General features: G+C 38.2%; 1 protein-coding gene across 1 annotated transcript in view; it reads right to left on the bottom strand.

The window, feature by feature from the left end:
* VBP1 (VHL binding protein 1) overlaps positions 1-18,141 on the bottom strand; it is an 85,717-nt gene extending 67,576 nt beyond the window's left edge. Inside the window, exons 1-2 of the mRNA XM_053580422.1 lie at positions 17,990-18,141; positions 13,075-13,199 (exon numbers count right to left, since the gene is read on the bottom strand). Of these exons, the coding sequence (XP_053436397.1) occupies positions 13,075-13,199; positions 17,990-18,082 (218 nt within the window). The 5' untranslated portion in view covers positions 18,083-18,141. The remainder of the gene's footprint in view (positions 1-13,074; positions 13,200-17,989) is intronic.
* Positions 18,142-18,569: the final 428 nt, after the last annotated feature.

Here is an 18,569-nt window from a genome sequence, read left to right as displayed (position 1 = left end):
AATCCCCAAACCAGAGATGTTGGCGTGGATATGGAGAAAAGGGAACACTTCTACACTGCTGGTGGTAATGCAAACTAATACGTTCCTTTTGGAAAGATGATTGGAGATTACTTAGGGATCTAAAAATAGTCAATTCCTCTACTAGCTATGTATCCATTAGACCAAAAATCACTTTATAACAAATATATTTGCACCAGAATATTTTTTGCAGACCAATTCATAATTGCTAAGTCATGCAAGAAGCCCAAGTGTCCACTGACCCATGAATGGATTAATAAATTGTGGTATATATATACCATGGAATATTATACATTCTTAAAAAGGATGGGAGACTTTACCTTTTATGTTTACATGGATGGAGCTGGAACATATTCTTCTTAGCAAAGTATCTCAAGAATGGAAGAAAAAGGATCCAATGTATTCAGTCCTACTATGAAACCAATTTATAAACACCCACACTTCCATATGAATGATATAACCCAACTACAGCCCAAGATGAAGGGGAAAGAGGAGGGGGAGGGAAGGGAAAGGGGGAAGATGGGTGGAGGGAGGGTAATTGGTGGGACCACACCTATGGTGTATTTTACAAGGGTATATGTTAAATCTACTAAGTGTAGAATATAAATGTCTTAACACAATAACTAAGAAAATGCCGTGAAGGCTATGGTAACGAGTTTCATGAAAGTATTTCAAATTGTATATAAAACCAGCACATTGTGTCCCATAATTCCATTAATGTACACAGCTATGATTCAATAAAAAAGAAAAGAAAAGAAATGCAAGTGCAGCAAGAACCATGATAGGATTGTTTGCCTTGCCTTCGAGATATTTATGATTGTAACTAATGTATAAAATAAATACAGAGGTAGCCTAATACTCCAGGTGGCATACTGAAGCCTCATGATAAAGGGTGTGCCGCCTCCCAAATTCCCGCTGCTCTTAAAACTATCTCTTTGTCTTTGTCTATTAATTTTCTATAATTTTCCTAATAATCCTACGTGGGTATGTGGCCCCACCAGGCCACAAGGAAGTAGACTCGACTCACAGGTTGTGGGGGCTGTTTTCCCAGTACCGTGTGACCCAGTAATCACACTACTGGCATCTATCCAAGGAACAGGAATTCAGTATATCAAAAAGATATCTACACTTCTATAGTCCCATGTTTATTTTCATTGGTTTTTTTCTTTTCTTTTTTTTTGAGATAGAGTCTCACTTTGTCACCCCGGGTTGAGTGCCATTGCATCATAGCTCACAGTGACCTCCAACTCTTGGTTTCAAGCAATTCTCTTGCCTCAGCCTCCGGAGTGGTTGGGATTACAGGCACATGCCACAACACCTGCCTGGATATTTTTAGAGGCAGGGTCTTGCTCTAGCTCAGGCTGTTCTCAAACTAGTGAGCTCAGGCAATCCCCCAAGCTTGACCTCTCAGAGTGCTAGGATTACAGGCGTAACCCACCGCGCCCAGCCCTATATTCCCATGTTTATTACAGCACTATTCTCAAAAGTCAAAATTTGGAACCAACCTAGGCATCTATCAACAGATGAATGGATAAAGAAATCGTGGTACATACATACAATGGAATGTTATATAGCCACAAAAAGATCAAAATCCTGCTGTGTGCAACATGGATAGACTCAAGAATATTATGTTAAGTGAAATAACCCAAGCACAGAAAACAAATCTTGTATGTTCTCACTCACATGTGGGAGTTAAATATTAAAAATGATCTCATGAAGCCAGAGTCTGGGAAGGATATCGGGGAGCAGGGATAAAATGGAGATGGTTAAATGGGTGCAAAAATGATAGACAGAATGAGCAATTTGTGATAGCACAAAAAGTGAGTATAATCAACAATAAATTAGAGCATACTTTGAAATAAGTATAAAAATGAAATTGGAATGTTCCTAACACAAACAAATGATAAATGCCAGAGGTAATGAATACTCCAATTATCCTGATTTGATTAATTAATATTGTATGCTTATATCAAAACACAAGTACCCTATAAAAAAGATACACAACTATAACAATTAACAATTAAAAATATAAAAAGAAAAGATAGTAAAAAATGTTATTTAGTAAAACATTTAAGTAGCTGGTCATTGTGGTGGGCACCTATAGTCCCAGCTACTTGGGAGACTGAGGCAAGAGAATTGCTTAAGCCCAGGAGTTTGAGGTTGCTGTGAGCTGTGACGTCACAGCACTCTAACCAGGGGCGACAGCTTGAGACTATGTCTCAAAAAAAAAGATTAAGATATTTTTAGATATAACATTAAAAATTTATGATATAAACATGTTTAAAAAGAAAGAAAAACAAAAAAATACTTATATTTAATAAAATATTCATAACATTTACAGGATAAATATTAATAAAAATATTTCTGGAAGACTTATCCATAAATAGCAAGCTCTACTCTGTTATATCATTATTTAACATTTTCTAGAGCAGATCATATTCCACAGAGGTGGTTCAGAGGTTTTGCATTTGTTTGGAATTGTACTTCAGGCTGGGGTGCAGTGGCTCATGCCTATAATCCTAGCACTCTGGGAGGCTAAGGCACGTAGACTGCTTGAGCTCAGGACTTTAAGACCAGCCTGAGAAAGAGTGAGATCCCGTCTATACTAAAAATAGAAAAACTGAGGCAAGAAGATCTTGAGTGACTTGGAGGTTGCAAGGAGCTACGACACCATGACACTCTACCTAGGGCAACAGCATGAGACTCTGTCTCAAAAAGGAATTGTACTTCAAATAGATTTTCAAACTAATTTTAAAAATAATACACATTTATGGGAGGCTGAGGCAAGAGAATCACTTAAGCCCAAGAGTTGGAGATTGCTGTGAGCTGTGACACCATAGCACTCTACCCAGGGTGACAGCTTGAGACTCTGTCTCAAAAAAAAAAAAAAAAAAAAAACATTCAAATACATTCTAAGTTCAAAACCACTAACCACCCTATCCAGTACTGCATGTAGCTGCTCTTGGTGAATATACTCAGTCCACATAGTAGATAGCTAAATGACAGGCAAAGTGCAGCGACATCTTTTCAGTGTGTACACGTGTAAGACTGTAAGAACTATACACTATCGCCTGAATGCCTAACACACTACATTACAATATAGTAGAGTTTAGTGATTCTTTTAAGCTTTAGGTACTTTTCCCTTAACTCTTATATTGCTAAACACTACTTTTTTTTTTTTTTTTTGAGACAGTCTCACTTTATTGCCCTCGGTAGAGTGCCATGGCATCACAGCTCACAGCAACCTCAAACTCTTAGGCTTGAGTCTCTTGACTCAGATCTTGGCTCAGCCTGTAGCTAGGACTACAGGCACCTGCCACAATACCCAGCTTTTTTTGTTGTAGTTGTCACTGTTGTTTGGCAGGCCCTAGGTGGGTTCGAACCCACCAGCTTGGGTGTATGTGGCTGGCGCCCTAGCAGCTGAGCTACAGATGCCAAGCCATAAACACTACTTTCTTTTGAAGTTAGGTAACAACTTATCTTAAAATTATAAATGAGTCACTGATTTAAATACAGGAAATTAAGAAAGCAATGATGGATAGACATTATGAGACTTATCAGACTCCATGGATAAGTTATATATAGCTACTAGCAAACTAAACGAGTAAATGACTCCCAAATGAAATCTACTTCATTCACAATAAAAATACGCTGAAAACACTCAAATCACTTAAACAGAGAAAACCATGACTTATTTATTAAATTTTTATTTTTTTAATTAATTTTTATTTAAAATCATAACTGTATACATTTATGGGGTACAAAATGCTGATTTGATATACAATGTAGAATGCTTAAATCAAACTGATTAACATAGCCATCACCTCACTTGTTTTTTGGTAAGAGATTTAAAATTTACTCTCAGTTGTTTTGAAATATACTCTTGCATTGTGCACATTAGGGTTTCCCTCTGCTTTATGGCAATTAGAAACTGCTCCAGGCTTTAATGTGTTTTGCATGAAGAAATGTGAAAAATAGTTATAGGATCTCTGCAAAATCACAATGTAATTTGTAACAAAAAGACTAAGAATGTAAAAACAAAGATCTGATTCCTCTGGGTAAATTTAACTGAACATTATTTATTAGAGATTAGACTGTTAACAAAATTTAAACATGATAATGAAAATGAACTTACTACATCACATAAAGGAAATCACACTATATATGTAGGAGGTTAGCACAACAAATTATATCCTGTGACTCATCTGGCAAGAAATAACTTTAGATAAGCCTACTGCTTAAAAAAATTAGTGATTTAATACTAATTAAAAAAACATAATAAAAATCAGAAAGTATTTACGTTATACATTAAGTGAAATGTATAAACCGAAACTCTAGCCACAATAGTGTTACAAGTATGTAAAGCAGTGTATGCGTGCAATGATACCTAGGACAACAGAAGACTTGAGTTTTACATTTTTGACTTGGATGTCTGTTTTCACAAGATTAATGTTTTATATATGATTACTCAAATGCCTATTATAACAAGAAATGAGAGCACACCAAAAAAAAAAAAAATTAGTGTCACTATTTGATAATATTGTCCAGTGAATACTCCAGAAACATCTGACATTCAGTGTTTTACTTAATGTTCTGTGAACACTGTAGAGTTCAATATGGATATTATACTATAGATCACTCAAGTTTGTTTATTTTTGCATGTTTCTATAGGTAAGTGATTTTTAACCAGCATGCCATAGCACATTACTGTGCTGTGAGAGGAACTTAGCTGTGCCATGAAAATTTTTAAAGACCACTAATTAAATTATTTTTGAAAGACGTTCAAACCACAGTAAGTGTATTCTTTTCTTACTATTTTCTGATCAAAATTTAAGAGTACCGTGGAAGTTTAACTATAGGTTCAAGTGTTCTGTGAGAAAAAAAAAAGTTGAAAAACACTAAGATAGATACCAGAAAGATGTATTAATTTGTAAAATATTGGATATATAACATAAGAAGTATATTCAGATCAAGATATTTTTGTCATGTAAATGATACTAAAGATGTAATTTCATATGTATAAATATTATATGTAATACATTATAAAGCACATTTATGAAATCAATCAATCAGCTTCATCCTTAGCCAACTTAGAAACTAGATTGCCAAGGTGACTGAGCATGTCCAAGCAATAGACCCTTCCCCATCATGCTCCTCCCAAAAAGACAGCAGATTTCTTAAACCGTGTGTTTATAATCCCCCTTTTTCTTTTTCAAACAGTTTCATTGTATTTGTATACATCCCTAAACAAAATATTCTTTAGTGTTGCTGATTTCTGAGCTTAATTCCAATGGTCTCATGCTATATACATTTTTATGGAGTTTGCTCTTCTAACTCCATTAGGATTTCTGCCATCAAGTACTAACCAGGCCCCACCCTGCTTATCTTCCAAGGTCAGATGAGATTCGGCATGTTCAGAGTGGTATGGCAGTAGATTCAATTAGGATTTTAAGATTTGTTCCTTCATTTTCACTGCAGTATAATATTTCATTACAAATATTAACATGCATTCTTTGCCTATTTTCATATCAAAGGACACTGGGTCAGACCTAGGTCTTTGTTGTTACAAGAACAATGGAAACCTCCAAGTCCTGAGAGGGGCTAGGACAAGGGAGAGAGACAGCAGCTTAAGAAGAGCAACTGGATTTCCTTCAAATGAGGAATAAGGCTAAAGGAAAATGTTCTAGCTATGTTCCCTTTCTCCCTCTGAATTGCCCTGGGGAGTCACAATCCCTACCCCATCATTGCTACAAGGCAGGAATATGGCAGAATTGGCCAGTGGCAAGAAGAGAGGGCCCAGCTGGGATGCAGATTCCTCCCAGGAGGAAAATGAATACAGCCCAAGGCAGAAGAAAAGAAAGAACCCCCACAGGCAGAATTATTTGGTTGGAGAGAAGTGTAGGTCTTTCGGAGCTATACCCTACATTCTAACACCAACAGCATTCTTCCCACCTCTACCCTCTAGGAGTGATTCAAATTACCCTTACCTCAGCTCAGTGCCCATAGTCCAATGGTTAGGGCACTGGCCACATGCACCAGGGCTGGTAGGTTCAAAACCGGCCAGGGCCTGCTAAACAGTGACAACAATAACAAAAAAACAGTCGGTGCTGCAGCAGGCACCTGTAGTCCCAGCTACTTGGGAGGCCAAGGCAAGAGAATTGCTTAAGCCCAAGAGTTTGAGGTTACTGTGGTGAGCTGTGATGCCACGGCTTTCTACCAAGGGTGACATAGTAAGACTCTGTCTCAAAAAAAAAAAAAATTATCCCTCCCTCCACATTTATTATTGGCCATAAATTATTAGCTGATATCCCTGAGGGAATCTGAACTGACTGGGAAAAGAAATGATAACCTTATCATTATCATAAATAAATAAAATAAAGACAATAAACTCAGCCTCTAGAATATGAAACAAAATTAACAAATACCAAAAGGTATGATTATACATCAGGTATTTTAAAATACCTCAAAGAGAAAAGAAAGGATATTGATAATATAAAGAAGAAACAAGTAGTTCCAAGAAGCAACCCAAACTACTAGGTATAAAAAAATACAATGGCTGAAATAATTAATGGATATTCACTTAATTGCCAAAAGACAAATCAGAAAAGACAGAAGAGTGGAAATAATAAAGAGTAATGGAAGACAGAACTAAAAGTGTCAACATTCATAAACAGGGAATGTCAGAAGGAGAGAAAAAAAATAATAGACAGTAAAAAAGAAAAAATAATCACAAAATTTTCAAGTAAAGAAAGATAAAAGATCTCAGATTCATGTGTTAAAAAGATTATCATATTGAAAATTATGGAATACTAAAAAACTTTTATACACTTTGATAAGTTGCAAAAAAAGATTTACAACATACATAAAGAAAAAGGTTAGCATCCAAAGTTCATAGAGTTGTCTGCTGTAAAACAAATAATGCAGAAAAAGTTTTGTTGCAAAGCTGTTATCACAGGAGTGAGAGAAAATTCAAAAAAATAAAAAGAGAAAAATCCGAAAAGCTCTTGAGTTGAACAGTGAGGACTAGCAAAAGGTGGGGCGTTGCTGAGGGCAGGTATCCATACAAGCTGCAGATTCAAGCCTGGGCCTCTGACTCACAGCTTATTTGAAACTTGGCTCAAGGGCGGTACCTGTGGCTCAAAGGAGTATGGCCCCAGCCCCATATATACGGGAGGTGGTGGGTTCAAACCCGGCCCCGGCCAAAAACTGCAAAAAAATAAAAATAAAATAAAAAAGAAAAGAAAAGAAACTTGGCTCAAGTGGTCTAAAGCTGGTATCTACTCACAACTCCTGACTAGAGTAAAATCCTCTATGGATAAAGGCAAACTAGACAGACACCCATACTGACAAGAAGCTGACACACATGAACAAAGTAAGAAGGTATCCACATATATACAAATTATAATGAAAAAACAACAAAAGAGAGAATGATTTTGAAAATATCCAGAAAGAAAAAGTAGTTTCTCTAAAAAGCCTAGATTTAACAACAATCATATTTACTTTACACAGAATACCCTTAAATATAAATAATAAATAGGTTGAAAGTAAAGGAATTGATGGAAGTCACTGGCAGCAGACCAGCATTTCTGTCCTCTGTTGGAAAGCAGCTGGGGTGATGGGAACCACAGGGCTAAAACTGCTATGAAGGAAGAAACTCTGAAAGGTGAATTCATTTCCCTTAGCCACTTTTACAAAATATTACAGATGGAAATGTTTTTCTATAGAAGTATGCTGGCTTATTAATGAAGGAAAGAGACATAAATGAATTATAATATAATTTTACAACTCAAAATTAATAGATTTAGGCACTGAGCATCATAAAAGAGACAACTAGATACTATCTGCCTCTTAATGAAAGAACAATACACAAACCTATAAGGCTGTGATGCAGAAAAAAAAAAATTTAACCCAAATATGAACACTACTACAGATCCACCAATTTATAGTAAATAGAGGACAAAGAAATATACTTCAAAATTGCACAACTGCAGCCGGGCATAGTGGCTCACGCCTGTAATCGTAGTACTCTGGGAGACTGAGGCAGGTGGATCGCCTGAGCTCAGGAGTTCAAGACCAGTCTGAGCCAGAGCAAGACCCTATCTCTAAAAATAGCCAGGCGTTGTTGGCAGGCACCTGTAGTCCTAGCTACTTGGAAGGCTAAGGCAAGAGGATGGCTTGAGTCCAGGAGTCTGACATTGCTGTGAGCTGTGATGCCACTGTACTCTACCAAGGGAGACAAAGTGAGACTGTCTCAAAAAACAAACAAACAAACAAAAAAAAAACCCAGTTACAACCTAAGAATAGGGGGAAAGGGAGGGGAGGGAGGAGGGAGGGGAGGTGGAGGGAGGGGGATTAATGGGATTACACCTGCGGTGCATCTTACAAGGGTATATGTGAATGCTAGTAAATGTGGAATGTAAAGGTCTTAGCAAAATAACTAAGAAAATGCTACAAAAGCTATGTTAACTAGTGTGATGAAAATGTGTCAAACGATCTATGAACCAAGTGTATGGTGCCCCATGATCATACTAATGTACACAGCTATGATTTAATAAAAATAAATAAATAAATAAACTCAAAATATATATATACACACAACTGTTTTGAAATTTAGCAACACACTTCTGACTAACCCATGGGTTATAGCTCTAAATGTGAAAGATAAAACAATAAAGCTTTTAGAAGAAAATACAGGAGGATATCTTCATGAACTTAAGATCAGCAAAGATTTCTTAAACTGAGTATAAAAAGCACCAACCATTAAGGAAAAAGACTGGTAAATCTGACTACGTTAAAATTAAATAATGCTGAGTCAAACAGTATATATTCATAATATATTCATTTAAAAAAAGAAACTGGAAGTCTACCACACAACATATATAAATTTATGATGGCTTAAGAGAAACAAAAATTTTAAACTTTCAGAAGAAAATACAGTTTGTCTTTTTTAATATGAAATATAAGACAGGATTTTTAAAACAAGATACAAGAAAAAGTGCTAACTCTAAAGGGAAATTCTGAACGGAAACATTTAAACTAAGAGCTAAAACGAAATTATAAAGATTACAAAAGAAAAATTTCTCATACATATAAACCTAAAAGGATTTGTATACAAAACATAAAGAACTACAAATATAAAAGACAACCAACCCACTATTAAAATCAGTAAAACTCCTCAAGAAGTTTTCCTTATTCACTGTCTCCAATTCTACCATTTTCTTTTAAAATACTGAACCAACATTGTTCCCAGCTAGAACACCAATGACTTCAGTTTGCTAAATCCAAGTCCATTCTCAATCCTAAACCACCAGCAGCTTTTGAAACAGGTGATTATTCCCTCCTCTGTGATAGACTTTCTTATTTGGCTTCCAGAGCCCTACCATACCCTGATTTTCTTCTGACCTCACTAGCAGCTTCTTTTCAATCTTATTTCTTCTCCCTAACTTCTTACAGTTGCAGTGCCCACATCTGTGATCATCTCTTCACCTACATGCAGTCTCTCGGTAATTGAGTTCATTCAGACCCCTGGCTTTAAACACAATCTCCATGTTGATGATTCCCCAATATTTATCTCCAACCCTAACCTTTCTCAAACTTCAGACTCATATATTTGGTTGCCAACTTAAAATCCTTCACTTGAATATCCAACAGTGACCTCAAATGTGTCCAGAACTGAATTCCTGATTTTCCTCTCAAATACTATCCACTACAGAAGAGTCCTTCCCATCTTCAGATGATAGCAACTCTGCAGTTCCAGTCATTCAGACCTGGGAGGCATCCTCCATGCCTCCCTTTCATATCTAATCTAATCTACCAGGAGATCATGCTGATTCCAACTTCAAAACAGACTCAGAATCTGACTCTTTCTCACCACCCCTACTGCTACCACCATGGTCTAAGCCACCAATAATCTTCTCATTATAGTAAAAGTTTATCCTAACTGGACCTCCTTGCTTCCGTCCTTCTTGAGAATATCAACCAGCAACAGGGATGATTCATACAGTAACAGGGAAAGGTCAGACCATACCAATCCTCTTCTCAAAATCCTCAGTGGCTTCTACCTCTTAACACTCTATACCTTCTTAATCTCTTGATTCCCATCTGCATAGCACTTATCACCTGCTAGCCTACTATGTAATTTGCTTATCTCACTAGAATGTCAGCTCCAGGGGGTCAAAAATTTTTATCTATTTCATTTACAGTTGTATCCTAAGTGCCTATGATGATGCCTGGCACATATTAGTACATAATAAATATTGACTACTGACAGCATCGAATTGAGACTGTCTAGTTCCTACTATACTGTAACCTCCCCAAAGCATGGGATTTTGTCTGTTTTGTTCAGTGATGTATCCCAAGTACATCTAATTTAGAAGGCTGCAAGTATATACTATAATTTTTACCCCACTATGTTCAGGCCTAGAGCATATGTAAAGCTGGAATGATTAGCCTACTATGTCACAATACTAGAGTAGCAATATAACTTTCATACACAAATTTCTCCTTCTCTCCTCGAGCTTGGTCCCAAGCCCCATTTTCTTTATTACCTATAAGCTCCTTCTAGGTCAGGGGTTCTCAACCTGTGGGTCGTGACTCCTTTGGGGGTCGAATGGCCCTTTCATAGGGGTCACCTAAATACATCCTGCATATCATATATTTACCTTACGATTTATAATAGTAGCAAAATTATAGTTATGAAGTAGCAACAAAAATAATTTTATGGTTGGGAGTCACCACAACATGAGGAACTGTATTAAAGGGTCGTGACATTAGGAAGGTTGAGAACCACTGCTGTAGGTGATCAAAAATCTAATGGCTTTACTCTTCTTTCTAAAATAAAAATAAACTTTTATTATCATAAAAAAGTACATTTTGAAAATTAAGAATACAAATAAGGAAAAAAAAATATTCTTACCAGATTACTACTGTTAATAAAGGGTGGACATAAAGTTTGTGTGCCATTTAAAATACTTTAACATTGTAAATTGTACACAAACTTCATGTATACCTTCCATGTGGATTTTTTCTAGATATTTTTGTGCATAGATACATTTTTTCCCCAGAGAGCATACAGTTCATAGTATTTTCTATTTTGCTTCTATTAACTCTCTCTTTCCATGTCAATGACTTTTCATCTCATGTAATATTTAGCACATATTTAAATTTCCTCAATTGTCACCAAAATCAAATGAGAAAATACATCTATTAACAAACTTTTATATCTTTGCATAAGTGGTGCCTTATGCCCAGACTACCCTTTCTTGCTTTAGTATGGCTTCAAACTCATAATTAACCTTTGAAATTCTACAAAGGCAACTGTCCGTCTTGGAAACTTCCCCTGCACCTCCTTGTCCCACTCCAGATCATGCCTTACACTCTGTGATAACCAAAGCACCTCTATTGCTCTACTTTATGTGTTTATTTATATATCTAGAATCCCTTCCAGACCGTGTTCTTCTTGAAAGCAGATACTGGACCTTATATCATCCAAAACATTTATCTAGCACCTAGTTGGCATCCCATATTTAACTGACAGAAAAATGCTGGCATGTGCACAAAGCAGATATCCATAAATATTTATTACAGGATAGGCATGGGGTCTCACACCTATAATCTCAGCTCTTTAGGAGGCTGAGGCAGGAGGACTGCTTGAGGCCAGGAGTTCAAAACCAGCCTGAGCAACAGCATGAGACCTCATCTCTACAAAAAATTTAAAAATTAGCCAGGCATAGTGATGCACACCTGTAGTAGTGGCTATTTGGGAGACTAAGACTAAGACAGGAAGATCACTTGAGCCCAGGAGTTCAAGGCTAGAGTGAGCTATGATTGTGCCACTGCACTCCATCTGGGTGATGGAGTGAGCCCCTGTCTCTAAAAACTATAAAAATAAAATAAAAATATTACAGTGAATCAATGTTATAAGCTATATAAAATAATATAGGGAGATTGAGAGCAAAGATATCTTTGTCCTATTCCTCTAAGTTATGAAATCTTGGGAAAGTCATAACCTCTGTGTATCTCTCTTCTCAATGGTAAAATTAGAAAGATAAATCTAGACATCCACGATGTTAAAATCCCAGATGCTTTGGAATGAAGTCTTCAATATTCATTCTGTTTTAAAAACCATATTTAGATTGACAATATTGAGCATTGACAAGGATGTGGAACAACTGGAATTCTCATACATTTCTAGTGGGCATGTAACATGGCATAGCCACTTTCAGGGATTTGGGGCAGTTTCTCATAAAATTGAATATACACATACTATACAATTTAGCAATTCCATGTCTAATTATCTACCTAGGAGAAATAAAAACATTATGTCCACACAAAAACTGAAAGCCAAGGGCAGTGCCTGTGGCTCAGAGGAGTAGGGCACCAGCCCCATATACCAGAGGTAGTGGGTTCAAACCTGGCCCCAGCCAAAAAAAAAAAAAAAACAAAAAAAAAAACAACTTAAAACCAAAAAGAGGAAACAACCAAAATGTCTCTCAAAGGCAAACAGATACAAACTATAGTACATCCACACACAAAACACGACTCAGTACTAAAAAGGAGCTAATTTGGGCAGCACCTGTGGCTCAAGGAGTAGGGCACCAGCCCCATGTACTGGGGGTGGTGGGTTCAAGCCCGGCCGTGGTCAAAACTGCAAAAAAAAAAGGATCTAATTTACTGATACACACGACACCATGGATGACTTGCAAAGCATTACACTAAGTGTAAGAAGCCACACAAAACAGTAGTTACTATGTGCTTCAAATTATACGAAGTTTAAGAACAGACAAACCTAATTTATTGTGAAAAATATCAGAACAGTGGTTGTGCAGAGTAGGGACAAGTAGGGAGGTTGGAAAGGAGTATCAAGAAGCTTCCTGGGGTGACAGAAACATTCTATATACTAATCTGGGCAATGCTTACAGAATTGGCTATATTTGTCAAAATTCATCAAACTGAACATTTAACAACTATTCATTTTACTGTATTTAAATTATATCATTTTTTTTTAAAAGTTCAAGCCATGTAAGATTTTTAAAACTTAGGAAATTTTACACTTACCTCCTTTTCTTCTGAGCAAGGTTTAGTTCCATAAACTTGTACTTCTGGTACTGTTCATCCAGCTTCTTTAGTACTGTATCTGCAGTCTCATTTCCAGGTTGCTTCATAAAAGAATCTACATCTTCCTTTAATACCAAAAATAACATATTACAAATTTTAGAATTCATGCCACTAGTCTGATTTTTTGACTGCCTTGTTTTTAAATCATAAAAGAAAAATGCTTTGTTTCTTCCTCCAAAGGCTTTTTTTTAACTAAAAATACAAGTATTTTTTTTTTTTTTGGAGTTTGGAATATTTGCATTATACCAGTTAAGCACCCCTAATGTGAAAATCTGAAATCCAAAATGCTCCAGGGAGCATATCCCTTGAGTATCATGTCAGCACTCAAAGAGTTTCAGATTTTGAATCATTTCAGATTTTCAATGATCAACCTATAGCTGTAAAAAGTAATAGATAATTTATGACCATGCACACATATCATGTAGCTAATTTACTCTCCTTTCACATTCCTCTCAAATTTCAACTTACAAATAGGGAAAGAAGAATGACTTTGCCTGCTTTATGCATTTCCCATGCAGCCCTATAAAAATTATCAACAATCAAACACACTGCCCATTCATGTACTCCAGTCATAAAATGATTTTACAGGTTGCTAAAGGTTGGATACCAAAATTACCAATTTTTATAACTTATCTATGTGTGTGTGTGTGTATTTTTAGAGACAGGGTCTCGTTCTGCCACCTAGGCTAGAGTGCAGTGACGTCATCATAGCTCACTGCAGCCACTTACTCTTGACCTTAAATGATGCTCCTGCCTCAGCCTCTACCATGTAGCTGGGACTACAGGTGAGCACCACCACACCTGGACAATTTTTAATTTTTTTTTTTTTTTGAGATAGAGTCTCAAGCTGTCGCCCTGGAGTACCATGGTGTCACAGCTCACAGCAACCTCCAGCTCTTGGGCTTAGGCAATTCTCTTGCCTCAGCCTCCTGAGTAGCTGGAACTACAGGAGTCCACCACAATGCCCAGCTATTTTTTTGTTGCAGTTTGGCCGGGGCCGGGTTTGAACCTGCCACCCTTGGTATATGGGGCTGACACCCTACTCACTGAGCCACAGGTGCTGCCCAATTCTTTAAATTGTTGTAGAAACAGGGTCTTCCTTATGTTTTCCAGGCTGGTCAAGAACTCCTGGCCTCAAAGAGATCATCCTCCTGCCTCAGCTTCCCAAAGTGCTGGGATTACAGATGTGAGCCACTACATATGACCTTATCACTTATTTTTAATTCAACAAGTTCTGCTATATAAATCATGCAAAATATGGTGAATAGGTTGCCAAAGTAAGTCATAAATGCTTCCTTCAGTATCAAGTGGTTGAAATAAAGTAAATCTAAAAGTCAAACAGGGCTCGGCGCCTATAGCTCAGTGGTTGGAGTGCCAACCACACACACCGAGGCAGGCAGGTTCAAACTTGGCCTGTGCCTGCTAAACAACTTGGCCTGTGCCCGACAACTGCAACCAAAAAATAGCTGGGCATTGTGGTGGATGCCTATAGTTCCAGCTACTTGGGAGGCAGAGGCAAGAAAATTGCTTAAGCCTAGGAGTTTGAGGTTGCTGTGAGCTGTGATGCCATAGTACACTACAGAGGGCAACATAGTGAAACTCTATCTCAAAATAAATAAATAAATAAATGTCAAACAGAAATACACTAAAACCAACATTAATATTCTTCAATATATACTTCCTGGGGGTCCTTGAAGAAAAGCTACTTAATTATTAATCAGGTAAGGATCAGGAACTAGATAAAAATACATGGAAACTTAAAGGAAAGTCTCCAAGAGCCTTCTAATACTTTACGGGCTGTTAGTTCTTCATTATAAGTAACTTAAATTATCTTATGGCTTCTGGGATTGCCACATCATTATTCTTACTCATGTTTATTAGCTATCAGAAAATATTTTAGCTGAAACAAGGCAGGAAGGAAAGGGAAGAAAAACACACCAAAGGAGTGAACTAAGAAGTCATTAAGTTAGAGACACAGTAAATGAAATTGAAAAGTTGAGGCTGAGAGTAAATGGCTGAGTTCTGTGTGTAAAATGGAGATACCATTTTCCTCGAAGGACTGATGCAGGAAAGAGGAGGAAGACAAAGTTTCTAGTATATGATACATATTTTGGGGAACTAGAGTCTGGCAAGGAGAATTAACCATAGCACCATAGGATGTGGCTAAGAAACAGGGGTGGTTGGTTTGAATCCTGGCTTCACCACTTACTAGATACTTAACCTCTCTTTGACCTTAGGGAAGTTATTTTACTTCTCTTTGCCTCAATTTCCTCATCTGCACACTGAAATAAGGTACCTTTTCCTCACTAGGCACATGAGTTAGCTTATATAAAATGCTTCAAAGAGTACATGACACTTAGTACTCAACAAGTATTAGCTATAAGAGATTGTGCTGTAGGGACACAAAGTGCCAAGGATTTTATTTTGGGGTAGAAGGCACAGAAAATTACAGTGAGGTAATAATCTGAACTAGATGTTGAAAGATGAAGAGGTCATCAAATGGACAAGGGTGAAAGGGAGAATTCAAGAAGAGAAATAAAACAAATTAATGCATCACTGAGGTCCGACAAAGGGCCAGGTCTGACTTATAGCCACTATGGTACATTGCCTCCTATCATCATAGAAACTAAACCTATTCAATACCAAATATGTTCGCAATCCTGAAAGCATGTTCTGTTTTTTGCAAGTCTACTGTCATCCCTATTTCAGTTAAAGAAACTGAAGCTCACTGAATCCCATAATGGCATAAATGTATTTATGATCTATGTACGAATGACTTAATAAAAAAAAAAAGAAAAAAGAAACTGAAGCTCAATGTTGTAAAATAAAATGCTCAAGACTAACCAGCAACTTGGAAACAGAGGCAGGATTCAAAGCTTTGTCTATGGAGAAGCGTGCTTTCTACAACACTGTGTCACTCTCATTAGTCTGGAAACAAAAATAACTACACAAAATTTGGGTTACTTATTATATCATGTTGGTAGAAATTTCAAGGTCTAGACAAAATAACCCATAATATTGTAGGAAAAAAAGTATTTTAAGATACTCTTTATAGGGCCTTCAGATAAAGTTTATCCTCTTGAAGATTTCTGAAACCATCTGGAGCTGAGCACTGTCAAGGTAAGGTACCATGGAAATTCAATTAGACATGAGCTTATACCACCATGCGAGGATCAAGATGAGTGGCACTAAGTAAGAGAAGTACCTCAGCCTCCTCCAAGTAGCAGAGCATGGGGAGTAAGTAGAGGGTCCACAAACTGCTCAAGTTCAAATACTGGATAACTCACTCACTTCCTATGCCACTTGGGGTAAGTTAATCAAGGGCTTTGTGCCTCAGTTTCATCTACAAAATGAAAATAGTAACAATCACCTAGAGTTTCTTTTTTTTTTTTTTTTGAGACAAAGTCTTACTATGTTGCCCTTGGTAGAGTACCCTGGCATCACAGCTCACAGAAACCTCAAACTCTTGGGCTTAAGCGATTCTCTTGCCTCAGCCTCGTAGCTGGGACTACAGGCGTCTGCCACAACACCAAGCTATTTTTTGGTTGCAATTGTCATTGTTGTTTAGCAGGCCTGGGCCGGGCTGGAACCCGCCAGCTTTGGTGTATGTGGCAGGTGCTATGGGCACCAAGCCATCACCTAGAGTTTTGTGAAATCATTAAGAAAGTGCCTGACACTGAACAAATTTTATTTTTTGTTATTTTTAGGTAACAAATAAATGTAAAGACATAAATGGCACAGTTCGGGAAAAAACGAAAATAAATAAAGAAAACAATTAAAAATTCAATCAGCAAATGCAAATATACAACATAAAGTGTAGTCTAAATAAAATAAATCGGTGTTTTGAAGGATGTAAGTATGATTAGTAAAAAAGCAGAGGTAAGGCAAAGTAGAAGCCAAAAGAAAATTTCATCATTATATTGTAGTAGCTCAGTACAACTAAATGGGGAAAGACAGAAGATGCTGGCCTGGAAGTCCAATCAGAGGTTTTTCTCTCATTATTCAGTTTTCAAATACTATTTATAGAAAAGCTTGGTGGAACGATAGGGTTGATAGCTTCTAATTGTTCCCCTTTATTTAGACTTAGGTTGGTCTTCCTGTTCCCTAATACCCCCAAATTGCGTCCCCTGCCTCCTCTTTCAACTCCACACAATTCATTCGCCACTAAGTTGTTAGAATGACGTACCTAAAACCAAATATGATAGCATTGTGGCTTTACTTACACACTTTCTCCCATCGCCTACTGGAAAAAGCCTCAATTCCTCATAAAACATACAAGGACTTCACACTCGCACCCTATCACCCTACTTTCCCATCAGTCTCTTCTTCTATTTCCCCCGAGACAACAGACCACTGCATTACTTCGACAGACTGGGTGTCATTTCCTATTTTCACACCTCAATACTAGCTGTTCTGCCTACTCATTGTATTCCACCAGTCATCTATCTAGTTCTCCAGGATCTAGGCTGAATCCAGCTTACACCTCCCCTTTTCCTGGCAGCAGGGGACAAACTCCGGCATCAGCAGAGCGGGCCTTCGGGACACCCCGCCCCTCGGCTCCTCGCCCCGGCCCCTCTCCCTAGTCCTTCCGCCCTATGCCCCCTTCCTTTTCTACCTAGTCCTCCTGTCCTATGCCCCCTTCTCTTCTGGGGCCGTTCAGGGCGGGGTTTCTTCCGAGAGGGCCCTAGCAGAGCTCAGTCCATCCAGTCGTGGGGTGGGAGGGAAGCCATACGTTCCCTCCCAGGACCTTTAGCTCAGCTTTCTTCCTTAACAGCCCAGGCCTAGGTGGGGGCCGGGTAGGAAGGAGTAGTCCGTGGCCTCGGGCCAAGATGCCTGAGAATAGCTTGCCTCTTACCACAAACACAGCTTCAGGAATTCCCAGGTGGATCCGCCGCCCATTCCCTGCAGCCCCTTCTCCCATGCCACAACCGTCCTTGGCGACAGCCATCTTGGAGATGCGAGCACCAGATTAACTGACTCTAGGGCAGCCGGCCACCGGGAGTTCGTGATTGGCCCGTTTGCACCTGCAGGCCCGCCCCTCTTTACACATTCATTGGTGCGCAAGGAGGAGCTCTTCTTCTCTTTCAGCCTAGTAACCCAACCCTTAGGTGCTAATTGGCTGTACGCAGGTGAGTGACAAGCATGGAAGGCTGTGAAGCAGAAGCCGGAGCTTCTGGAGAGGCCAATACCGCCTCCTGGGAAAAGGGGTCTTGTGAGTGGGCGGGGCTAAGTCCCTGGGCGTGGGACCAAACCCGCCCCACCGCCGCCGCAGAACGGGTAGCACCGTTCAAAATGGCCTCTCCAGCGATATGGTCCCCTCTCGGATGCTAGTGAACCCGGGGCCTAGATGCCACCACAAGGGTGCAACCTCTTTGCCTTTCTTGTGTCACCACCACAGGGTGCTTCCTGCTCCTTGAATGGGACTTACTTTGTGT

Source organism: Nycticebus coucang, chromosome X, assembly GCF_027406575.1.
Source record: "Nycticebus coucang isolate mNycCou1 chromosome X, mNycCou1.pri, whole genome shotgun sequence".
Taxonomy (NCBI): Eukaryota; Metazoa; Chordata; class Mammalia; order Primates; family Lorisidae; genus Nycticebus; species Nycticebus coucang.
Note: the sequence above shows the minus strand (reverse complement) of the source record. Positions and strands in the feature narration are given on the sequence as shown.